General features: G+C 49.7%; 1 protein-coding gene across 1 annotated transcript in view; it reads right to left on the bottom strand.

The window, feature by feature from the left end:
• SYDE2 (synapse defective Rho GTPase homolog 2) overlaps positions 1-27168 on the bottom strand; it is a 211187-nt gene that overhangs the window by 27796 nt on the left and 156223 nt on the right. The window contains exon 4 of the mRNA XM_063939297.1: positions 9572-10204. Within this exon, the coding sequence (XP_063795367.1) occupies positions 9572-10204 (633 nt within the window). The remainder of the gene's footprint in view (positions 1-9571; positions 10205-27168) is intronic.

Below are 27168 nucleotides of genomic sequence, written 5' to 3'. Positions count from 1 at the left end.
AGTCACTCCTGCTTGCAGGAAATGCAGAAATCGACCTAGTTGAAATTCCTCTGTTGGGGCCCTTTCGGCCTCACACCATGCAACATATTTTCGCCATATGCGGTGATAATGAGTTGCTGTAACCTCTTTCCTGGCTTTAGTAAGCGTAGGAATGACTTCCTCCGGAATGCCCTTTTCCTTCAGGATCCGGCGTTCAACCGCCATGTCGACAAACGCAGCCGCGGTAAGTCTTGGAACAGACAGGGCCCCTGCTGCCGCAGGTCCTGTCTGAGTGGCAGAGGCCATGGGTCCTCTGATATAAATTCTTGAAGTTCTGGGTACCAAGCTCTTCTTGGCCATCCACGAGTATCGTTCTTACTCCTCGCCTTCTTATTATTCTCAGTACCTTTGGTATGAGAGGCAGAGGGGAGAACACATAAACCGAATGGTACACCCACGGTGTTACCAGAGCGTCCATAGCTATCGCCTGAGGGTCCCTTGACCCGGTGCAATATCTTTTATAGCTTTTTGTTGAGGCGGGACGCCATCATGTCCACCTGTGGCCTTTCCCAATGGTGTACAATCCTATTGGAAGACTTCTGGAGGAAGTCCCCATTCTCCCGGGTGGAGGTCGTGTCTGTTGAGAAGATCTGCTTCCCAGTTGTCCACTCCGGGAATGAACACTGCTGACAGTGCTAACACATGATTTTCCGCCTATCGGAGAATCCTTGTGGCTTCTGCCATCGCCATCCTGCTTCTTGTGCCGCCCTGTTGGTTTACATGGGCGACTGCCGTGATGTTGTCTGATTGGATCAGTACCGGCTGGTTTTGAAGCAGAGGCCTTGCCGGCCTCAGGGCATTGTAAATGGCCCTCAGGTCCAGAATATTTATGTGTAGGGAAATAACCTGACTTGACCAAAGTCCCTGGAAATTTCTTCCCTGTGTGACTGCCTCCCAGCCTCAAAGGCTGGAATCCATGGTCACTAGGACCTAGTCCTGTATGCCGAACCTGCGGCCCTCTTGAAGATGGGCACTCTGCAGCCACCACAGTAGAGATACCCTGGTCCTTGGAGACAGGGTTATCAGCCTATGCATCGGAAGATGCGATCCGGACCACTTGTCCAACAGGTCCCTCTGAAAAGTTCTTGTATGGAACCTGCCTAATGGGATTGCTTCGTAGGAAGCTACCATTTTTCCCAGGACTCGCGTGCAATGATGCACCGCTACCTATTTTGGCTTCAGGAGGTCTCTGACTAGAGATGACAACTCCTTGGCTTTCTCCTCCGGGAGAAACACTATTTCTGGTTTATGTCCAGAACCATCCCCAGGAACAGTAGACGTGTCATAGGAACCAGCTGTGACTTTGGACTGTTTAGAATCCAACCATGCTGTTGTAGCACTTTCCAAAATAGTGCTACCCCGACTACCAACTGCTCCTTGGACCTCGCCCTTATAACGAGATTGTCCAAGTACGGGATGATTACAACTCCCTTTTTTTTGAAGGAGTATCAACATTTCGGCCATTACCTTGATAAAACACCCTCGGTGCCATGTACAGTCCAAACGGCAGTGTCTGGACTTGGTAATGGTAATCCTGTACCACAAATCTGAGGTACTCCTGGCGAGGATGGTAAATGGGGACATGCAGGTAAGCATCCTTGATGTCCCAGGATACCATGTAATCCCCCTCGTCCAGGCTTGGAATAACCGCCCTGAGCGATTCCATCTTGAACTTGAATTTTTGTGTTCAAGGATTTTAAATATAAAATGGGTCACACCGAACCATGCGGTTTCGGTACCCCAACCCGTGTGGAATAGTAACCCCTTCCTTGTTGAAGTAGGGGCACCTTGAGTATTACCTGCTGGGAATACCGCTTATTAATTGCCTCTAGCACAGCCTCCCTGCCTGAGGGAGTTGTCAGCAAGGCATATTTTAGGAAACGGCTGGGGGGAGACATCTCGAATTCCAGCTTGTACCCCTGAAATACTACTTGAAAGAAACAGGGATCCACCTGTGAGCGAGCCCACTAATTGCTGAAATTTTTGAGACGGCCCCTCACCGTACCTGGCTACACCTGTGGAGCACCCGCGTCATGGTGTGGCCTCACAGGAGGCGGGGGAAGAATCTTGATTCTGGGAACAGGCTGACTGGTGCAGCTTTTTCCCTCTACCCTTGTCTCTGTACAGAAAGGAAGCGCCATTTGACCCGCTTGCTTTTCTGAAGCCGAAAGAACTGTACCTTTGTCTGTGAGGAAAACTGAGGTAAAATTATTTCTTCCCAGCAGTTGCTGTGGATACGAGGTCCCAGAGACCATCCCCAAATAATTCCTCACCCTTATAAGGCTCTCTATGCGCTTTTTAAGTCAGCATCACCTGTCCAGTGACAGGTCTCTAATACCCTCCTGACAGAATGGACATTACATTTATTTTGGATGCCAGCCGGCCAAATATCCCTCTGTGCATCCCCCATATATAAGACGACGTCTTTAATATGTTTTTATGTTTGCCAACTAGTATCCCTGTTTGACAGGGTCACCGACCACGCTGCAGCAGCACTATCTGCAGGTCTCAGTCTAGTACCTGAGTGTGTAAATACAGACTTCAGGATAGCCTCCTGCTTTTTATCAACAGGTACCTATTAAAGTGGCCGTATCCTAAGACGGCAGTGCCACCTTTTTTGACAAACGTGTGAGCGCCTTATCCACCCTAGGGGATATCTCCCAGCGTAACTTATCCTCTGGCGGGAAAGGGTACGCCATCAGTAACTTTTTATAAATTACCAGTTTCTTAACGGGGGAACCCACGCTTTCACACACTTCATTTATTCATCTGATGGGGGAACAAAACACTGCCTGTTTTTTCTCCCCAAACCTAAAACCCATTTTTAGAGGTGCTTGGGTTAAAGTCAGAAATGTATAACACATTTTTTATTGCCGGGATCACGTCACGGATGTTCCTAGTGGATTGTGTATATGTCTCCACCTTGTCGACACTGGAGTCAGACTCCGTGTCGACATCTGTGTCTGCCATCTGAGAGAGCGGGCGTTTTTGAGCCCCTGATGGCCTTTGAGACGCCTGGGCAGGCGCGGGCTGCGAAGCCGGCTGGCCCACAGCTGTTACGTCATCCACCCTTTTATGTAAGGAGTTGACACTGTCGGTTAATACCTTTCACCTATCCATCCACTCTGGTGTCGGCCCCACAGGGGGCGACATCACATATATCGGCCTCTGTTCTGTCATCATATAAGCCTCCTCATTCAACATGTCGACACAGCCGTACCGACACACCGCAGACACACAGGGAATGCTCTAAACGAGGACAGGACCCACAAAAGCCCTTTGGGGGGACAGAGTAAGAGTATGCCAGCACACACCAGAGCGCTATATATATATATATATATATATATATACAGGGACTAACTGAGTTATGTCCCTAATAGCTGCTTTTTATATAATATACTGTATACAGTGCCAATTTTAATGCCCCCCCTCTCTTTTCCCTCTTACTGTACTGTAGAATTGCAGGGAAGAGCCAGGGAGCTTCCTTCCAGCCGAGCTGTGAGGGAAAAATGGCGCCAGTGTGCTGAGGAGATAGGCTCCGCCCCTTTTTCGCGGCCTATTCTCCCATTTTTTATGGAATTCTGGCAGGGGTATTTACCTCATATATAGCCCCTGGGGCCATATATTGAGGTATTTTAGCCAGCCAAGGTGTTTTTATTGCTGCCTCAGGGCGCCCCCCCCAGCGCCCTGCACCCTCAGTGACCGGAGTGTGAAGTGTGTGAGAGGAGCAATGGCGCACAGCTGCAGTGCTGTGCGCTACCTTGGTGAAGACAGAGTCTTCATGCCGCCGATTTTCCGGACCATCTTCTTGCTTCTGGCTCTGTAAGGGGGACGGCGGCGCGGCTCCGGGACCGAACATCAAGGCTGGGCCTGCGGTCGATCCCTCTGGAGCTAATGGTGTCCAGTAGCCTAAGAAGCCCAATCCGGCTGCAAGCAGGCGAGTTCGCTTCTTCTCCCCTTAGTCCCTCGCTGCAGTGAGCCTGTTGCCAGCAGGTCTCACTGAAAATAACAAATTCTAAGACTATAACTTTCTAAGAGCTCAGGAGAGCCCCTAGTGTGCATCCAACCTCGGCCGGGCACGAAATCTAACTGAGGCTTGGAGGAGGGTCATAGTGGGAGGAGCCAGTACACACCAGGTAGTCTAAGATCTTTCTAGAGTGCCCAGCCTCCTTCGGAGCCCGCTATTCCCCATGGTCCTTACGGAGTTCCCAGCATCCACTAGGACGTTAGAGAAAACGCAGGCGTGTCGAATAAAAACGCAGGAGTGGCTGGGGAAACGCAAGATTGGCTGGACGAACGCAGGGCGTGTTCGTGACGTCAAAACAGGAACTAAACAGTCTGAAGTGATCGCTAGCTAGGAGTAAGTCTCGAGCTGCTCAGAAACTGCACAATCTTTTTTTGTAGCAGCGCTGCGATCCTTTCGTTCGCACTTCTGCTAAGATACACTCCCAGAGGGCGGTGGCTTAGTGTGTGCACTGCTGCTAAAAGCAGCTAGCGAGCGAACAACTCGGAATGAGGGCCTGAGGTACTAAGTCACCTATGCCTAAAGCATGGATATCCTTAAAACCTGGACTGTTGGAGTGCCTTGAGGACCGTGTTTGGAAGCCCTAACCCACACCATAAACACATTTACTGGCTGCCCTGAGAGTACTGGAAACGCTGCGCGTGATGCCGCTGGAGCGGAGCTGGCGGTACCTGGCGTGAATTTGCCCGTTATAGAGACATCTATACGTGTGGGAGACTGTACAGAGCATACACCGATGCATGCAGATTACAGAGCCTCAGTTATAAATGTATTCCCGGGGAATAAGCTCTGTATGGAGGGGGCTGCGCGGCTCTCACGTCACAGACAGACTATTTACCAGGAGGACAAAGCCCCTCTCATACAGCAGCAACAAGCACAACGCAGGCAATAACACCGCGCTCAGAATCTATTACTGAACACATCTGGTGGAAGAGAACTTTTACTTTCTAGGCCTATTACGCCATATCCCTGTATAGCCGCAGAGAGAACAGAGCAACTGCCGGCGTCACCTGCTCTCCCAACACAGGTAGTTCCCACCTACAGCAAGTTACATCCACCGGTGCTATCGCCCTACCAAGGTTTAGTCACCTCTCCTGTTCTGCCACCAGAGCAGCTCTGTGCGGATAACACGTCATGTAAGCATAGCCCACAGGCTGGCAAAGGTGACACAGACACTGCTCACTACACCCAGGACACAATCTGGCAGCGAGGCGTGATCACCAGCTCCAGACACAATCTGGCAGCGAGGCGTGATCACCAGCGCCGGACACAATCTGGCAGTGAGGCGTGATCACCAGCGCCGGACACAATCTGGCAGTGAGGAGTGATCACCAGCGCAGGACACAATCTGGCAGCAAGACGTGATCACCAGCGCCGGACACAATCATGCAGCGAGGTGTGATCACCAGCGCAGGATACAATCTGGCAGCGAGGCGTGATCACCAGCACCGGACACAATCTGGCAGCGAGGCGTGATCACCAGCGCAGGACACAATCTGGCAGCGAGGCGTGATCACCAGCGCCGGACACAATCTGGCAGCGAGGTGTGATCACCAGCGCCGAACACAATCATGCAGCGAGGTGTGATCACAAGCGCCGGACACAATCTGGCAGCGAGGCGTGATCACCAGCGCAGGACACAATCTGGCAGCGAGGCGTGATCACCAGCGCAGGACACAATATGTATTCCTATTTTAAGACTAATAGGTTGAACTCGATGGACAAATTTTCTTTTTTCAACATCAGGAACTATGTTACAATCACGCAGTGAGGCATGATCACCAGCGCAGGACACCGGCAGCACGCAGTGATCACCAGCGCAGGACACCGGCAGCACGCAGTGATCACCAGCGCAGGACACCGGCAGCACGCAGTGATCACCAGCGCAGGACACCGGCAGCACGCAGTGATCACCAGCGCAGGACACCGGCAGCACGCAGTGATCACCAGCGCAGGACACCGGCAGCACGCAGTGATCACCAGCGCAGGACACCGGCAGCACGCAGTGATCACCAGCGCAGGACACCGGCAGCACGCAGTGATCACCAGCGCAGGACACAGGCAGCACGCAGTGATCACCAGCGCAGGACACGGGAGGAAATCAATTGGCCAGCCGTCGGGATCACGGCGCACAGGGACTATTCCCACTTGTTGGTGTCCACGACACCCACAGAGTGGGAATAGATCCTGTGGCCAGAGCAGCGAGCCCGCAAGGGGACTCGTAGCGCTCACCTCGCTGCCGGCATTCTGGCGGGCGGGATGCCACTGTCGGGATACTGACATATGTATTCCCAGGACACAGGCAGCTCAGGGCGATCACCAGCGCTCTAACCAGGACTTCGCACAGGTTTTGTCGCTATAAACCCGGTGCATTTGGGCGCGACAAGCGTTAGAAGTAAAAACAAGTCAGGTGCACATTACTTATTGCTGCCCAAAATACAACTGAATTCTTCCCCCAGGACCTGGCGGCCAGTACACACCCGTCAGCTGCTTACCACGAGGCACGCATTGGGCAGACAGGACTACTACGTGGCTTATGGAATCATAAGGAACTAGTGACGTCAGGGACGTGAAATGCACCGGAAGCCACTGCAATATCGTTCGCTCAGAGTGGGCTGATGGGCATGAATGCAGTTCCAGCAGAGGCTGGGTATAGTAACTGGCAATGCCACATGTGGCGGGCAGTAATATTCTCCTATGAGGGGTGACCGCTCAGCCGGACCACGTTCCTCTCCGATCACAGCCGCACTCAAGGCCTGGACCCCTGCATTCCTCACCTGCCCTTCAGGCCGCACTGGAGTCTGGAATAAGTGATGTAATGCAGGGAAAACATTACACAGGAACGCAGCAACGTGCCAGATACTATGTAACATCTCATCACCCTGCTGCACTCTGCACCCTGTACTCCTAATACCCTACCTTCACATCTACCCCCTACATGGGCACAGACGCCTGACCCTATGCAGCCATCTCTCCCGACTGCCGGTGCGGACCTAGAATGCAGCCATCTCTGGAGGACACGTTTCCAAATATTGCAGACTTACCAGGATCGTGTAGCGATACCCAGCTGGTGTAAGAGTTCCAAAGATGGGCAACCAAGGTCCCCGTCCAGAGTCTCCTGGCCACCGAATGGAAGCTCTTTGGGGCTCCAGGGAAATAATTAGCTGGCTGTGTTGGCCGGCTCTCGCTCTACCTCCTCACACCACTCTGCTGTAGGAGGCTGCAGGATAAGTGACTCTAGTCCCCTGGTAGGGGCTGGGGAAACTCGCAGCCCTCGGAGGGCTCCAGCTTCCCCCTAGACCACCAGGGAAAGGATAAGTGCATTTCTACTTTAGACAGTACAAATGTTCACTTTAAAGAATACATTGTAAGATACACACTCTGTGCCTGGCGCCCGGCACCAGCCTCTGTACACCGCAGCTCAGTGCTGCACATACACCTTAAATAACATTTATACATTTTGATTTACATATTTGTGCATTTTTATGCCAAGTCCTGCAGCCTGGTACTGCTGGGGGTTACCTGCCACACTGCTGGTCCGCTCTCAGCGCTGGGGGTACAGGCTCTCCCTGTCCCCCCAGCATGCGGTCACTCTGCCATGCATTCCCGCAGTCTATTAATGCTGGGGCACATGGGGACACCAGCGTTCTGCCACTCAGAGTCCTGCGTCCCTGGCTCGCTGTAATGTCTCCTCCGTGCTCCCAACCCCTCCCAGCGTGCAGCTAGTCACAGATGACCAGGCTGTAGCAGCTAATGGTACATAACGCCAGCCGCACGGCCACAGCCGCCAGGGAGGGTCCGGGCTGCGGCACATAAACACCCAGTGTCTAGCGACAATAAAACATTAGAAAACTGGCGCCTAGCTCCGACAGCGCACTTAGAAAATGGCATCTAGCACCTACTGGTCCCTTTAAAAGGCACTGCAGAATGAGGGTTAACCCCGTCACTGTCGCAGCGGCCATTTTGGCACACGGGTCGGATCTCCGGCCACAGGACTATTGGAAACATTGTTCATCTAAGGGATTAAACTTACAATAAAAAAGAAAACAGTCTCTGGGGGTCATTCTGAGCTGATCGTAGCTGTGCTAAATTTAGCACAGTTACGATCAGGGACACAGACATGCGGGGGGACGCCCAGTACTAGCCCGCACCGCATGTGTGTCCTGCCCCCCCCCCGCACAACTACAAAAGCATTGCACAGTGGAGTTACTATCGGCCAGCGCAGCTCCTGCGGCTGGCCGGGAGTAGGTCGTTGCTGCTCCTGGTCGCAACCCCCGCACGGTCCGGCCACGCCTGCGTTGGCCGGGCCACGCCCACGAAGCGGCGGGCAAACGCCACCGTTCCGCCCCCGCGCACCCAGCGACTGCCTCTGCCTGTCAATCAAACGAACCTGTGATTCGACCTATTCAGTACCAGCAGTTTTTATTCGACAAGTCGTGGAATTCGGTATAGCTGCAGATTCACGTACTTTTGAGTGAAACGGGGCCAAATTCAAAAGGATTTGGCCCCGTTTCAGACCATCTCAATCCGACATAAAAAAATGTCGGGCTGAGATGTGGGACCCAGAGGAGGAGAGGGGGGGAAGCCGCAGGGAGGGGGGGGGGGGGGCTGCTGCGGGCATACAGGGAAGATCAGCACTGCAGCAGGATGTATCACAGCCGCGCCGCTCACGGCACCTTCCACTCGGCTCCAGCAAGTGAGGTGTCACGCTTGCTGGAGCCGGGTGGACACTGTCGTGAGGTCAGGCGGCTGTGCGACATCCTCCTGCAGCGCTACTGTAGCGCTGATCTCCTGCGTCTGCCGGCGGCAGTCCCCGCTGGTCTCCCCGCGGCTCCCCCCCCTCTCCTCCTCTGGGTCCCTCATCTCAATTCGACTTGAAAAAGTCGAATTGAGATGAGATTTGAATAGGGGTTGTCGGATCCATTCCAACAAATGCATGTCGGAATGGTTCCGACCCTAATTGAATATACCCCTATATACACACACTTGGCCCCAAAAAAAACCCACCAGAAACATGCGCCAGCCATTTTTGTGTCGACCATTGTCATGTCTGACGACAGATGGCACACACGACTATAATACTCCCATACGTACTCTATGGAATAACACAAGTAAAATAGCGGCCAGTGAGCAGAGCAGGGAGGTAAATCATCAATCTCCACATTTGAGTTATTGGTGGGGTTGTCTACTCACTACTCATCCCAGATAATAGCTTCTGTGACCTCCCGTGTAACCCTCGGCCCTGGGACAGATCACATTACAGCCTCAGTTCTCCTGTGCACAATCCATCACACAGCAGTCACACGGACATGGCATCTACTCATAATGTCACTGCTGCTCCGTGTTATCACTTCAATGTCAGGATGACGGACAACTACGATAATACATATCACACATACTTGCTACAAACTGCTCGCTAAGGGCCGCGCACAGAGCATCTGCATAACCTCCACATAGGAGGCAGACAAGGCTTTATCTAGTGTAAGAACACATACACCGGGGACTCACCGGGCTCGTGGGGTCTGTATGCTGGTAGGTCCTCTACAACCGGCCCCACTGCGGCCTTGTAGACAAACGTCTGCTTGCACAGCTGCACGCTATAGTCTGTGGTCTCCGAGATGACCCCAGTGCTGTGCTCACTGGTTGGAGACATCGGCAGCCGGTCACTTGGACCTGGAAGTCTGTCAGGTTTCCCCGGTGCTTCCGCCATGATGTGTGCTGGTTCACAAGTGGCCGGAGAAGACGACGGATTGCGGCAGACGTAGGCATCATCATCTTCAGGGATAGGATTGTACCAAATTTCTCCTTCATCGTCTGCATCATTATCATCCCCGCGGTCTGTACCGCGGCCGGACAAAGCTAAAGAACTTGCTGGAATAGAGGCGACGCTCTCAGTCTCTTTTCTGAATACCGCGCTGGACACCTGGGACTGCGACGCTCTCATTCCAGCGTGGAAAGAATTAGAAGTCCGATAACTCGTTTTGCGGCCATCCGTGACCAGATACCGGTGCGTGCTCTGCTTTAACCAGTTGCGTTTTTTGGACACTGTAATATGGGTCTTCTGTAGATTGTGCTCATTCACCACAGTGACCTTAATATCCCGGCTGATGATGGACGAGGTATAAGCGTTTTCAATGAAATCTGTACAATGGGGAGAGAGAGAAGACACATCAATACCAACCAGTAAGTACATACGATAAAGGATGAGGAGAATTGTACTACGGGCTTTGTGCGGCCTAGGATCCAATGTCACGAGTATGAGGCCCAGCAACCAGTGACGTGCACAGCCAAATACTATCAAACACTACACTGCCAAAATCCCTATGTCCTAAACCGTCCATTACCTGCATTATTGCCACAAATTCCAGATCATTATGACACAACGTGTAACATATTCTTTATACAACAAGCACTTTTTTTCCTGTTGCATACAAAATGTACAAAGACTGTTCTCCTAATGAAAGCAGTTTGCTCAGTCTCTGATGTCTTTCCAGTGCCTAAACGTGCTTAATCTTCTGAATCTGCAGCATCAGCGGTAACATTCACTCTTTCCAACCTCACATCGATGCCACAAAGCACCAGAGTCCCGGCTGCCTGGTTCCAGATTACTTGTAACGTACAGAATTCACCGGTCAGCTCTCATCTGCCACATACGAGACGGCCGTGGTCAGATAATCAGGACTTTGTAGCCAAAGGCAGCTGCGCGCAATCAGACTCTATCGTAGTGACTCAGACAACTACTGAAATGAAAGCGTACGATGCAGATCATTGCGGCCAGACGATTAGCGACGGCGGGTGGCAATCTCGTCCATCACATGGCTTCATATGCAGATAAAGGAAATAGAACACTTAAATGAAGAAGAGATGAAGCTAGGATTATTTACAGGGGGGGGGGGGGGGTGACCTTTCTAATTTATATTCTAAGGTCATTAGACATCTGTCCAATTAACTTTTTAAACCAAGGACCTAAAAAAGGACAAAGGTCAATTTACTAAGCCTTGGAGACAGATAAAGTGGACGGAGATCCCAGCCAATCAGCTCCTAACGGTCATGTCACAGGCTGTGTTTAAAAACGGCAGGAGCGGATTTAGTGTTCCTTCTAGGCTGTTTCAGCAGGGTGCTGCGCCCTGCCCTGTGTCAGTGCCCCCTGCCCATGCACCCTGCCCTGTCTCAGTGCCCCCTGCCCATGCACCCTGCCCTGTGTCAGTGCCCCTGCAGGACCATAAATCGCCCCCTTGTATACAGAATGCAGCAGTCAGAGTGCAGGTTACAATGTAGCCGTCTACTCCTTGCCCATCTCTGAAACTGGAAACAATTTCTATCCTTAGAGAACTGGATGGCAGATGAGAGACTGTAAATGACATCACAGCTGCGCTGCCGGCATAACACAGCGCTCTGATGAAGAGGGAAAGAACAGGGTAAGCAGTGAGCATGTCCTGCTTACAGTATTTCCCTAGTAGAACAGACTTTATTTTTACCTATATATTTTAACCCTCTGCTTAACTTTTCTGTTTTATAACACATGCGGATTATAACCACTTCATCACTGGAGGAGGCATTTATAATCATCTACTTATGTATATGCTACAGCCGATCTTACAAGAAGACCGGACATATACAGTATGTTTCTCAGTACAGATGTTGGGTGTTACATGGGTGTCCTATATGTATGTACGTATGTAGGGGTATATGATATACTAAGGGGAAAATGTATGTACAATACCTATAAAACATATGCGCTATGCTTTGTTCGCAAAGCGTCACATCACAAATGTGCCCTTCAAGATAAAAATGTGCCCCCCTCAATGATCAGCACCCTGTCCTTAAAAAACCTTAGATATGCCTACTACTTTATCTCCATCAAAGGCTTAGTAAATAGACCCCAAAGTGTCATTGGTAGCTAACTCCGTATTCATATACTAACACATCACCCGCTACTTATTATCCCAAATATGTTACTGACTTCTGAGACTAACTCCATATACATATACTAACACATCACCCGCTACTTATTATCCCAAATATGTTACTGACTTCCGAGACTAACTCCATATACATATACTAACACATCACCCGCTACTTATTATCCCAAATATGTTACTGACTTCCGAGACTAACTCCATATACATATACTAACACATCACCCGCTACTTATTATCCCAAATATGTTACTGACTTCTGACACTAACTCCGTATTCATATACTAACACATCACCCGCTACTTATTATCCCAAATATGTTACTGACTTCCGAGACTACTCCATATCCATACACTAACACATCACCCACTACTTATTATCCCAAATATGTTACTGACTTCTGACACTAACTCCGTATTCATATACTAACACATCACCCGCTACTTATTATCCCAAATATGTTACTGACTTCTGAGACTAACTCCATATACATATACTAACACATCACCCGCTACTTATTATCCCAAATATGTTACTGACTTCCGAGACTAACTCCATATACATATACTAACACATCACCCGCTACTTATTATCCCAAATATGTTACTGACTTCTGAGACTAACTCCATATACATATACTAACACGTCACCAGCTACTTATTATCCCAAATATGTTACTGACTTCTGAGACTATCTCCGTATCCATATACTAACATCACTTGCTACTTATTATCCTAAATATGTTACTGACTTCTGAAACTATCTCCGTATCCATATACTAACACATCACCTACTTATTATCCTAAATATGTTACTGACTTCCGAGACTAACTCTGTATCCATATACTAACACATCACCGGCTACTTATTACCCCAAATGTGTTACTGACTTCTGAGACTAACTCCGTATCCATATACTAACACATCACCGACTTATTATCCCAAATGTGTTACTGACTTCTGAGACTAACTCCGTATCCATATACTAACACATCACCCGCTACTTATTATTCCAAATATGTTACTGACTTCTGAGACTAACTCCGTATCCATATACTAACACATCACCCGCTACTTATTATTCCAAATATGTTACTGACTTCCGAGACTAACTCTGTATCCATATGTGAACACATCACCGGCTACTTATTATCCCAAATGTGTTACTGACTTCTGAGACTAACTCTGTATCCATATACTAACACATCACTCGCTACTTATTATCCCACTGACATGCGGGGCGGACTAGCCCTGTGCTGGGCGTCCCCCCGCATATCTGGGTGCCTGATCGTAGCTGTACTAAAGCTACGATCAACTCGGAATGACCCCCCTATCCCAAATATGTTACTGACTTCCGGGACTAACTCTGTATCCATATGTGAACACATCACCGGCTACTTATTATCCCAAATGTGTTACTGACTTCTGAGACTAACTCCGTATCCATATACTAACACATCACCCGCTACTTATTATTCCAAATATGTTACTGACTTCCGAGACTAACTCTGTATCCATATGTGAACACATCACCGGCTACTTATTATCCCAAATGTGTTACTGACTTCTGAGACTAACTCCGTATCCATATACCAACACATCACCAGCTACTTATTATCCCAAATATGTTACTGACTTCCGAGACTAACTCTGTATCCATATGTGAACACATCACCGGCTACTTATTATCCCAAATGTGTTACTGACTTCTGAGACTAACTCCGTATCCATATACTAACACATCACCGACTTATTATCCCAAATATGTTACTGACTTCCGAGACTAACTCCGTATCCATACACTAACACATCACCCGCTACTTATTATCCCAAATATGTTACTGACTTCCAAGACTAACCCCGTATTCATATACTAACACATCACCTACTTATTATCCCAAATATGTTACTGACTTCCAAGACTAACTCCGTATCCATATAGTAACACATCACCAGCTACTTATTATCCCAAATATGTTACTGACTTCCGAGACTAACTCCGTATTCATATACTAACACATCACCCACTACTTATTATCCCAAATATGTTACTGACTTCCGAGACTAACTCCGTATTCATATACTAACACATCACCCACTACTTATTATCCCAAATTTGTTACTGACTTCCGAGACTAACTCTGTATCCATATACTAACACATCACCCGCTACTTATTATCCCAAATATGTTACTGACTTCCAGGACTAACTCCGTATTCATATACTAACACATCACCGGCTACTTATCCCAAATATGTTACTGACTTCCGAGACTAACTCTGTATTCATATACTAACACATCACCCGCTACTTATTATCCCAAATATGTTACTGACTTCCAAGACTAACTCCGTATCCATATAGTAACACATCACCAGCTACTTATTATCCCAAATTTGTTACTGACTTCCAAGACTAACTCCGTATTCATATACTAACACATCACCGGCTACTTAGTATCCCAAATATGTTACTGACTTCCGAGACTAAAGGGGTGTATTCATGTAGCAGTGAAAAGAGTGGAGAAGTGAGCCAGCACTGAAGTAACATTTATCATTTGCATACTATAAGATTGGTTGCCATGGGCAACTTCTCCACACTTTTCACTGCATCATGAATAGACCTGTAACTCCGTATTCATATAACTTCTATATGGAAAGCACAAGTCCTAATGTAACGTTGCGGGAATGAGACTGTATAGTAGAGCTGGGGTTTCCATATGGCTGTATATATTGTTAGGTGCAGTAAAGCACATCTATGCAGGACAATAAACCTGCATCTCATCCCAAGGGCTGGTACACACAGGCGGCAACACCACGCCCAGACCTTGCACTTTGCCCTCTCGGGTAACGCTGTTATTCGCACGTTCTCTTCCCAGAATCATCGTTTTCCATAGCTGACAATGGTCTCTAATGGTCAGAGGCAACTCCAGGCGTTACAGGCTCATCCCTGGAAATGTGGGACTTTTTTTTTGTTATTTGTACAATATAATTGTTGTTATTGTGTATACTAAATGCAATTGTTCGTATCCGTGGTTACACTCTGGATATATGTTACTATTTATTAAATAGGAGCATAAAACATGGAAATAAATGACGTTATAACCAAGTTCAGCAAACAGACCAGATTGGGGACTGTAGTCCGTGAATGTCTGATTGGAATACACCCCTAAATCAGAGTCTATCTACTTGTTAAACTTCCAAATGTCCCTGTTAACGATTGCACAATGCTAGCGATTGCCGTCAGCTGTGTACTTAGGGGCTCATCCTCAGTCAGACGCAGCGTGGGCGCAGCTGCCGGCAGCCGCACATGCCCGATTTACTACCATATGCTAATGCACGAGTCAGTAGGGCAAATGCAAGGGATAATGCGTCTGCAAGCGGGATCCTGGGCCGCCCACTGATTTTACAGCAGTCATCACTAGTATGAGCTCAAGTCCACAAAGCTGTCACTCACACTCTGCCTGCTCAGGGAAGCTCCTCCCACCACGCATGACGGCCTGCTGCACAGTAGTTACAGAGCAAGGAGAGATATGTAGTGGAAGCATGCCACCTACCTAATGCAGACAGTGGCAGGACCAGCCTATCATCGCACGGACAGCCAGAGAGTAGCGTCCTGCTATTTCCCCAGGATTAATCCCAAGCTCCTAAGGAATCTGTACAATTCATGTGATGGCTGGAATGACATGCACATCCGAGTACTGATAACGCTGCAGCATGGGCCATTTACTGTAAATGCCTCGTACACGGGCCCTCATTCCGAGTTGTTCGCTCGCAAGCTGCTTTTAGCAGCTTTGCACACGCTAAGCCGCCGCCTACTGGGAGTGAATCTTAGCTTATCAAAATTGCGAACGAAAGATTCGCAATACAGGTTGAGTCTCCCTTATCCAAAATGCTTGGGAGCAGAGGTATTTTGGATATGGGATTTTTCCATATTTTGGAATAATTACATACCATAATGAGATATCATGGTGATGGGACCTAAATCTAAGCACAGAATGCATTTATGTTACATATACACCTTGTATACACAGCCTGAAGGTCATTTTAGCCAATATTTTTTATAACTTTGTGCATTAAACACAGTGTGTGTACATTCACACAATTTATGTTTCATATACACCTTATACACACAGCCTGAAGGTCATTTAATACAATATTTTTAATAACTTTGTGTATTAAACAAAGTTTGTGTACACTGAGCCATCAAAAAACAAAGGTTTCACTATCTCACTCTCACTCAAAAAAGTCCGTATTTTGGAATATTCCGTATTTCGGAATATTTGGATATGGGATACTCAACCTGTATTGCGAAAAGACTTCTCTGTGCAGTTTCTGAGTAGCTCCACACTTACTCTGCCACTGCGATCAGTTCAGTCAGTTTCGTTCCTGGTTTGACGTCACAAACACACCCAGCGTTCGCCCAGACACTCCTCCGTTTCTCCAGCCACTCCCGCGTTTTTCCCAGAAACTGCAGCGTTTTTTCGCACACACCCATAAAACGGCCTGTTTCCGCCCAGAAACACCCACTTCCTGTCAATCACATTACGATCACCAGAACGAAGAAAAAACCTCGTAATGCCGTGAGAAAAATACCTAACTGCATAGCAAATTTACTTGGCGCAGTCGCACTGCGGACATTGCGCATGCGCATTAGCGACTAATCGCTCCGTTGCGAGAAAAATATAACGAACGAACAACTCGGAATGACCCCCATTGTCATCGCAACAGGGACAAAACCCAGTAGGAAATACGGTTTCCCAAATGACAGAATTAGTAATGTGAACGGGGGTTCTGAGCCGGTGCCTCTTGCAGTGTCCAGGTACAGGTGGTCACCGGCCACACAGAACCTGCACACAGGCTGACCAGACACTGAGCGTTGCCAGAAGGTAATGCGGCCAGAGGAGCGGTGAGAAGTGTGATGAGGCAGCGCTGGGTACCATACCACAGGCAGGACTGTACTTGTCCTGCATTCCACAGATCTGTAACAAATCACTGGTTTATCATTAACCCGGGGGAAGGCTGAATTAATAAGAGACATTTGGGACATACCCCAGGCAAGTGACAGCAATGGCGGTAACAGTGCAGCAAGCGTCCTCACATCACAGCAGCGACGCATACAAGGCTTATAGTCAGCCGCTGAGCGCCGTCCTCTAGCCAAGACTGTAATATCAGGGAGATGCATCGCTGGGCTTACAGGCTGGGAGTGTGATGTGCACAGGATAAACCTGCCCTCCCCGGACACTACTTAGCCCTGGTTACATTCAGAAACTATGCCCTGTGGATTTCATGTAACTTTGGGTTTCCAGGCTGACAGAAGCGCACCTTGCCTACCAGCCTTCCCCAGATGCATCCTATACTCCTCCGCACATGGCTCCTGGTTACACACACAGGACACGGGCACATCTCCCTGGTAACACCGTATATTAGGCTGAATGTGCTGTCGCTAGCGGTAACATAGTCAGGCTGCAGCAAGGTAAAACTCCAGGGGCTTATGTGCAACAAACAGGTCTAATTATTGCTATGTTGTATTATATAAAGCGCCACAAAGTGTCCACAGCGCCGCGCTGAAGGGGGATAAACATAGAAACATTGCAAAGTACACACCCCAACAGGTAACCCTAAGTACATAGCATAGGTACACACAGTACTGTAACACCGGACACAAATGCAGATCCTGTAACCTAGAACGGTTCTCTGCTATTACTGCAGAAGAGGAGAGGGGAAATGACAAGTAGCACCGCTCACTGCATTGCTGACCTTTGGGCAGGATCTGCTTCCTCTCCCAAATGTGTCTCACATTATAAATAGCTCCCTGCATCCTGCGGAATGTGCGCTCAGACTGCAGGACAACTTTCTGTCTGCGGACATTGTTCCCCGTCTGACGGTAGCAGGGATATCGCTTATTTCAGCCACATGTTACATATGTGCACATCACGCTTCCAGCAGCTCTGCCTGCAATATGCGCAGTAATAGGCGTCCGCTCGCCACAGGCAGGGAGCTGGCACAATAGGATCCAAGGGCAGGTGGGGCACACACATAGAGCCCAGTATTCCCATCATTAATGTCTAGATAGCAAGGGGCACACCGTGTAATGGCGCCCAATAACCGTACACGCAGGCTGTTGTGGTGACGGGAAACAGGATTCACCAGTTGGGCTCAAATACCCTCAAATCGGGCAGAATAATCATTTAGGACCCAGTTGGTCTGAAAAGACCCAAATGCGGAACTAATGTAACCAGCTTAGAGATAGACGCTGCGTAACCAAAGGAAACGTCTATCTACACAGCTTGTCCTCATCTCCCATGTACAGAGGAGTCTGTCTCTGACACTGCATTGGCCGATTATTATACTTTATTTATATGGTGCTACAAGGGGTCTGCAGCGCCCAATTACAGAGTACATAAACCAGGAAAACAGCGACTTAAACCCCTTTCACATCACACAAATAACCCGGTATTGACCCGGCATATTGCCAGGACGGCACGGGTCACTGTGCGATGTTAAAGAGGCCGTGGAGAATTCCCGGGTCGCCTGATCTGGTAATTCAACCCGGGTTATAAGAAGGGTAATTCCCGGGTCAGTGCCAGTGTAAACAGGTTCCCGAGTCGATGCGACCCAGGACCCGTTCACTACATAGGGAGAAGCGGCGCGGGGATGAGCTCATCTCCCAGCGCCGGCTCACGTCGCTATGGCATATTGCCGGGTCAGGAAGCCTGCTGTTAGGGTCCAATGCCGGATCTTACCCTGGAAGGACCAGTTTCCAATTCCCGGATGGGATCCGGCGTTAGAGATGTGAACGGGGTATTACAGCTGAAGACTATACAGGACAGGTACAGAGTATACATACATAGCTACACCAGCAGATGACACAGACATTAGTATCAGGTGAATTTAGGGCAGTGGAAGATGATGAAAGAAAAGAATAAGCACATGAGGGAAGAGTATTCCCCCCCCCCCCCCCAGAGCACTCTTCCTGCAGCCAGTCTCATACAAGACCATGCACTCGCCCCCCCCCCCAGAACACTCTTCCTGCAGCCAGTCTCATACAAGACCATGCACTCCCCCCCCCCCCCCCCCAGAACACTCTTCCTGTAGCCAGTCTCATACAAGACCACGCACTCCCCCCCCAGAACACTCTTCCTGCAGCCAGTCTCATACAAGACCATGCACCACCCCCACCCAGAACACTCTTCCTGCAGCCAGTCTCATACAAGACCATGCACCACCCCCCCCCCCCCCCAGAACACTCTTCCTGCAGCCAGTCTCATACAAGACCACGCACTCCCCCCCCCCAGAACACTCTTCCTGCAGCCAGTCTCACACAAGACCATGCACTCCCCCACCCCCAGAACACTCTTCCTGCAGCCATTCTCACACAAGACCATGCACTCCCCCCCCCCCCCAGAACACTCTTCCTGCAGCCATTCTCACACAAGACCATGCACTCCCCCCCCCCAGAACACTCTTCCTGCAGCCAGTCTCATACAAGACCATGCACTTCCCCCCCCCAGAACACTCTTCCTGCAGCCAGTCTCATACAAGACCATGCACTTCCCCCCCCAGAACACTCTTCCTGCAGCCAGTCTCATACAAGACCATGCACTCCCCCCCCCCCAGAACACTCTTCCTGCAGCCATTCTCACACAAGACCATGCACTCCCCCCCCCCCCCAGAACACTCTTCCTGCAGCCAGTCTCATACAAGACCATGCACTTCCCCCCCCCCCAGAACACTCTTCCTGCAGCCAGTCTCATACAAGACCATGCACTCCCCCCCCCCCAGAACACTCTTCCTGCAGCCAGTCTCACACAAGACCATGCACTCCCCCCCCCCCCCCAGAACACTCTTCCTGCAGCCATTCTCACACAAGACCATGCACTCCCCCCCCCCCCCCAGAACACTCTTCCTGCAGCCAGTCTCATACAAGACCATGCACTTCCCCCCCCCCCAGAACACTCTTCCTGCAGCCAGTCTCATACAAGACCATGCACTTCCCCCCCCCCCCCCCCCCCCCCAGAACACTCTTCCTGCAGCCAGTCTCATACAAGACCATGCACTCCCCCCCCCTCCCAGAACATTCTTCCTGCAGCCATTCTCACACAAGACCAAGCACTCCCCCCTCCCAGAACACTCTTCCTGCAGCCAGTCTCATACAAGACCATGCACTCCCCCCCCCCCAGAACACTCTTCCTGCAGCCAGTCTCATACAAGACCATGCACTCCCCCCCAGAACATTCTTCCTGCAGCCAGTCTCATACAAGACCATGCACTCCCCCCCCCCCCCCCCAGAACATTCTTCCTGCAGCCAGTCTCATACAAGACCACGCACTCCCCCCCAGAACACTCTTCCTGCAGCCAGTCTCATACAAGACCATGCACTCCCCCCCCCCAGAACACTCTTCCTGCAGCCAGTCTCATACAAGACCATGCACTCCCCCCCCCCCCAGAACACTCTTCCTGCAGCCAGTCTCATACAAGACCATGCACTCCCCCCCCCCCAGAACACTCTTCCTGCAGCCAGTCTCATACAAGACCATGCACTCCCCCCCCCAGAACACTCTTCCTGCAGCCAGTCTCATACAAGACCATGCACTCCCCCCCCCCCCCCCAGAACATTCTTCCTGCAGCCAGTCTCATACAAGACCATGCACCCCCCCCCCAGAACACTCTTCCTGCAGCCAGTCTCATACAAGACCATGCACTCCCCCCCCAGAACACTCTTCCTGCAGCCAGTCTCATACAAGACCATGCACTCCCCCCCCAGAGCACTCTTCCTGCAGCCAGTCTCACACAAGACCATGCACCCCCCCCCCCCCAGAACACTCTTCCTGCAGCCATTCTCACACAAGACCATGCACTCCACCCCCCACCCCCCCCCCCCCAGAACACTCTTCCTGCAGCCAGTCTCATACAAGACCATGCACTCCGCCCCCCCCAGAACACTCTTCCTGCAGCCAGTCTCATACAAGACCATGCACTCCCCTCCCCCCAGAACACTCTTCCTGCAGCCAGTCTCATACAAGACCATGCACTCCCCTCCCCCCCCAGAACACTCTTCCTGCAGCCAGTCTCATACAAGACCATGCACTCCCCCCCCCCCCCCCCTCCAGAACACTCTTCCTGCAGCCAGTCTCATACAAGACCATGCACTTCTCCTCCTCCCCCGGTATACTGTGCGCCGGGATCCCGTCAGTCGGCATACTGAAGATCACCCGCGCACAGCGGCCAGCAGAACGAGCTACAAATACCTTCTGTGGTCTGGAGGGGTCTGGCCAGTGCCCCCTGTGATTACTGCTATGCATATGGCCAGAACAATGGCTCCTTTCTGTGACTGTATGCACCCCAGTAGACAATGTGTGACTCTATGCACCCCAGTATACAATGTGTGACTATGTACCCCCGTATACAATGTGTGACTATATGCACCCAGTATACAATGTGTGACTATATGCACCCCAGTATACGTGTGACTATATGCACCCCAGTATACAATGTGTGACTGTATGCACCCCAGTAGACAATGTGTGACTGTATGCACCCCAGTAGACAAAGTGTGACTGTATGCACCCCAATAAACAATGTATTTTTATTTTATTTATTTTCTTAAATCTGCCTCCTGGATTTCCACTATGCTTCATGCCCCAGTGATGTCCTAATGGATTATACACACACACACACACACACACACACACACACACACACACACACACAGGGTGACTGCAATAGTGTCCCCGATATGTACACAGGCTGATAAGAACACTTGGCACTTCTTATTTGCACCCTGGAGTGAAGCAATTACAGCACATGTGAATGTCCCACCACTGCTAGCACAGCCATAAATCTCCTGCCGTCTGCTGATAAGCCCGGGGCCTGTATGAACACTGCTCCAAATTCCACATCTCCTCTGCCCACAGCTATGAGAGCAAAACAACTGGCACGGTGCCGCAGGGATATTTACATTCACAGCGCAGCCAACTAGGATTAAATGCACACATCCACACAGAATTATTGTATGGGGGGTGGGGGGAGTGACACAGTACAATTCCTGCGCAATGTGCGACAGCGTCCGCACGTGTATACAGGCCAGCAGTGTGTGCCGCAGGAGAGCGGCCATGCCTGGGAATGCTGCTGTTCTCTGTAAGGTCTTGCTAGAGTGATATTTATCCATAACACCTGTACCCCGGTTGCTGGTATTTCCCCCTTGTTATTATTATCAGTTATTTATATAGCGCACACATATTGGTTTATGGTCCCCATACCTGCACTCCAGTCATCAGGCTGCTCTGTTCACTACAAGATACGCCACAGTCAGGTGTGTAAAGCCGGGTACACACTAGAAGATACGCCATAGTCAGGTGTGTAAGGCCGGGTACACACTAGAAGATACGCCATAGTCAGGTGTGTAAAGCCGGGTACACACTAGAAGATACGCCATAGTCAGGTGTGTAAAGCCGGGTACACACTAGAAGATACGCCATAGTCAGGTGTGTAAAGCCGGGTACACACTAGAAGATACGCCATAGTCAGGTGTGTAAAGCCGGGTACACACTAGAAGATACGCCATAGTCAGGTGTGTAAAGCCGGGTTCACACTAGAAGATACGCCATAGTCAGGTGTGTAAAGCCGGGTACACACTAGAAGATACGCCATAGTCAGGTGTGTAAAGCCGGGTACACACTACAAGATACGCCATAGTCAGGTGTGTAAGGCCGGGTACACACTAGAAGATACGCCATAGTCAGGTGTGTAAAGCCGGGTTCACACTAGAAGATACGCCATAGTCAGGTGTGTAAGGCCGGGTACACACTAGAAGATACGCCATAGTCAGGTGTGTAAAGCCGGGTACACACTACAAGATACGCCATAGTCAGGTGTGTAAGGCCGGGTACACACTAGAAGATACGCCATTGTCAGGTGTGTAAGGCCGGGTACACACTAGAAGATACGCCATAGTCAGGTGTGTAAAGCCGGGTTCACACTAGAAGATACGCCATAGTCAGGTGTGTAAAGCCGGGTACACACTAGAAGATACGCCATAGTCAGGTGTGTAAAGCCGGGTACACACTAGAAGATACGCCATAGTCAGGTGTGTAAAGCCGGGTACACACTAGAAGATACGCCATAGTCAGGTGTATAAAGCCGGGTACACACTAGAAGATACGCCATAGTCAGGTGTGTAAAGCCGGGTACACACTACAAGATACGCCATAGTCAGGTGTGTAAAGCCGGGTACACACTAGAAGATACGCCATAGTCAGGTGTATAAAGCCGGGTACACACTAGAAGATACGCCATAGTCAGGTGTGTAAAGCCGGGTACAAACTAGAAGATACGCCATAGTCAGGTGTGTAAAGCCGGGTACACACTAGAAGATACGCCATAGTCAGGTGTGTAAAGCCGGGTACACACTACAAGATACGCCATAGTCAGGTGTGTAAAGCCGGGTACACACTAGAAGATACGCCATAGTCAGGTGTATAAAGCCGGGTACACACTAGAAGATACGCCATAGTCAGGTGTATAAAGCCGGGTACACACTACAAGATACGCCATAGTCAGGTGTGTAAAGCCGGGTACACACTAGAAGATATCGTGGACAATATGCCCCATTCTGACACATCGTTCACTATATCGTCTAATGTGTATGCACTATGTCGCTGCCGATGTGTGTACCCGGCTTAAACCGGAGCTAGCATATATATACACCACATATATACACCGTGCGAGGCGCTTAGTGCCGGCTGGTAGGTAATAGTGCAATCCATGAGTCTGACGCACTGATTAGGGCAGACCAGTGGCTCTTATCGGTCCTCACATTCTATGTTTCTCTGTTGCTCCCTCTGTGCGGCTCTGCAGAAAACACTGGGGGAGTTGTATCAATGCTTGCAGAGAGATAAAGGGTCAGATGTAACAATGAGTGATATTCTTGTTATTACTTGTTACAAATGATAAATGGTGCTGAAGCCAATCTGCTCCTAACATACTGTAGAAACATAGAATGTGACGGCAGAGAAGAACCACTTGGCCCATTTAGTCTGACCATGTATGTACACACACACACACACACACACACACACACACACACACACACACACACACACACACACACTAGGGATTTTTTTTTTTTTTTTTTTTTTTAGAGCCAATTAACCTACCAGTATATTTTTGGATTGTGGGAGGAAACCCATGAAAGCACAGGGAGAAAATACAAACTCCACACAGTTAGGGCCGTGGTGGGAATTGAACCCAAGACACTGTGGTGGGAATTGAACCCAAGACCTCAGTGCTGTGAGGCAGCAATACTAACCACTACACCATCCGTGCTGCCCAATTGTCATGTGTTTGACAGGTTAGGAGCAGACTGGCTGGGGCACCATTTATCATCTGAATATCACTGGTTGTTAAATCTGCGCCAAAGTACCCAGCAATCAGCTCCTGTCATGTTACCGGCTGTGTTCTAAAAAATAACAGGAGCTGGTTGGTTGGTTGGTAGTTTATCTCTCTCCAAGTTTTGACACATATGCCTGTCACACTGTGACCCTCAGGACCGGAGTACCTGTAACCGCAGGGGCGTGGGGTAGATGGCCACCCTTCAGCTAGCCAGGGATGGTGGAGGATTTGTGTGGAAAACCCCCACCCTGGCCATGATGGCTTCAGGACATTTCCCCCTGATAAGCAGTACAATCACTGAGGGCTGTGTGCTGAGATGTGATCGGCATCTGTGTGTATGGGCCACGGACATGGCAGCCACGGGAACACAGAGTGACGCCAATCACTGAGGGCTGTGTGCTGAGATGTGATCGGCCCCTGTGTGTATGGGCCACGGACAGGGCAGCCACGGGACCACAGAGTGACGCCAATCACTGAGGGCTGTGTGCTGAGATGTGATCGGCCTCTGTGTGTATGGGCCACGGACATGGCAGCCACGGGATTACAGAGTGACGCCAATCACTGAGGGCTGTGTGCTGAGATGTGATCGGCCTCTGTGTGCATGGGCCACGGACAGGGCAGCCACGGGACCACAGAGTGACGCCAATCACTGAGGGCTGTGTGCTGAGATGTGATCAGCCTCTGTGTCTATGGGCCACGGACATGGCAGCCACGGGAACACAGAGTGACGCCAATCACTGAGGGCTGTGTGCTGAGATGTGATCGGCATCTGTGTGTATGGGCCACGGACATGGCAGTCACGGGAACACAGAGTGACGCCAATCACTGAGGGCTGTGTGCGGAGATGTGATCGGCATCTGTGTGTATGGGCCACGGACATCGCAGCCACGGGACCACACAGTGACGCCACCAATATATCAGAAGATAGATTCTATGTTGCAGCTTCCTTAATGAGAACTAATTCATCGCATCTGGAAGAATTATTACAATAAAAGAGAATTTTATCCAAACTTACAAAAAGGAAAAAACCCAAATCACAAATAAAGTCCAAGAGAGTTTGGGAAAGTGGAAAGATGGGCGAGACTCTCGTCAGTGATGAGACATCTGCAGTCTTGTAATGGACGATAAACAAGCGGCATAAGTATTAACAAACGGACGATACAGCAGGAAGGCGCTGGGAGCCGCAGGGGACAGCTCGGGGGCCGCATACTGCGCATTGATGATGTAGGGGGCCCAATATCGCACATGAATTAGCTCCACATTGTTACGTACTACACGGACGATTAAAGAGATAATGTGACAGAACAGCGATTATACACGTGTTATAATGTACAGTAATCGGGCGTCTCGTGGCCTACTGACATTTCTTCCAGGTTTCTTCCGTGGTACACTGACATTTCTTCCAGACAACCTGGTACCGAGGTGAATTCTACCTCAATACAGTATGATTACAGGGAAACACAGTTCTGTTATATCATTGTTATTTCCAATTGTAAAGTGCAACGGAATTTGCTGCGCTAATATAAGAAACTGTTAATAAATAAATAAAGAAACCCCTTTCTGGCCCGTCTCTGCGTGCTACCTGCAACGCTACAGGACAGCGGTGTCCCTGGATCTGGTGTAATTAGGTAGGTCATGCTCACATTTAATAAAGAACTATTATTCAGATTAATACATAGGTTTACAAAGATGGTCGCCGGATAAACGCAGGATCCCGTGTAAATCTGCTCTGCAGGTGCCCTCCGTCTGATAACTACTAGAAGCTGCTTCTGTGAAATGTTAGTGGGTTAGCTACAAGCATTTTTATATACACTATACGGAGATGCAGTTCCTCCGAGCAGCCTGTAGAGGGGGCTAAGAGCATTACTACTCGCAGTACACTTTGAGGGGGGGGGGGGGGTATTATAGCACTCAGATAAAACAATATTCACCCTCTAAAGTCAGCAGGAAGACGTGACATCAGTGAGGTATGAATGAGACAAAGCGTGCCTCGTGCCTCACTCCCAACAACTGATAGGGTGCATTGTTATTGGTTCAGGCCACAATTGCTCAGCATCCACCATGTTTAGGGGCAGGCATGTCCAAACTGCGGCCCCCCAGCTGTTGTGAAACTACATATCCCAGCATGCCCTGACACAGTTTTACTGTCAGAGAATGCTAAAGCTGTGTCATGGCATGCTGGGATGTGTAGTTTCTCAACAGCTAGAGGGCCACAGTTTGGACATGCCTGCTTTAAGGTGTTCCAGGTATTTAGGAAATATACAAAAGATGTAAGAGCCATAGCCTCAATATTATCCATCACAAGGTACTTTATTAATGAAGACAATTCCGACCTAATCTCTAGGTATGAACATGCCACTTATCCCGCAGCCGGCTCCCCGGTAATCCACAGGCGTGTGCGCCAACTAATCACCTAACCAAGAACAAATTGTTACCTGCGCCGGGCTATAATTTGCCTGTTCATCTAAGAGGCTGGAAGACAAGGCCGGGCTCAGACACAATTAGTAAAAGTACGCTTACTATCCCCGTCCGTTATTCTGCACCAGCAGGACAAGCACCGGAGAAACGAAACGTAAGCAGGACGCAACAGCGTGGACCCGGGGGCTGATCTGGAAGCAGGCTCTATATGGAGGGGTTTGTGCGGCACTAGGCGTATCTTTATATGGTATTAGCAGGCTGCGGGGAGAGAAGGAATGCGCTTTGTTTAGTCTGCGTCATGACAGGGACTTGTCAATGTATACAGAAGCTGGAAGGAAAACTCAATACTCTAGACACACAGCACAAACAAGCTGT

The sequence above is a fragment of the Pseudophryne corroboree genome, chromosome 9 (assembly GCF_028390025.1).
Source record: "Pseudophryne corroboree isolate aPseCor3 chromosome 9, aPseCor3.hap2, whole genome shotgun sequence".
Classification (NCBI taxonomy): domain Eukaryota; kingdom Metazoa; phylum Chordata; class Amphibia; order Anura; family Myobatrachidae; genus Pseudophryne; species Pseudophryne corroboree.
This window is presented reverse-complemented; position numbering and strand designations above follow the sequence as displayed.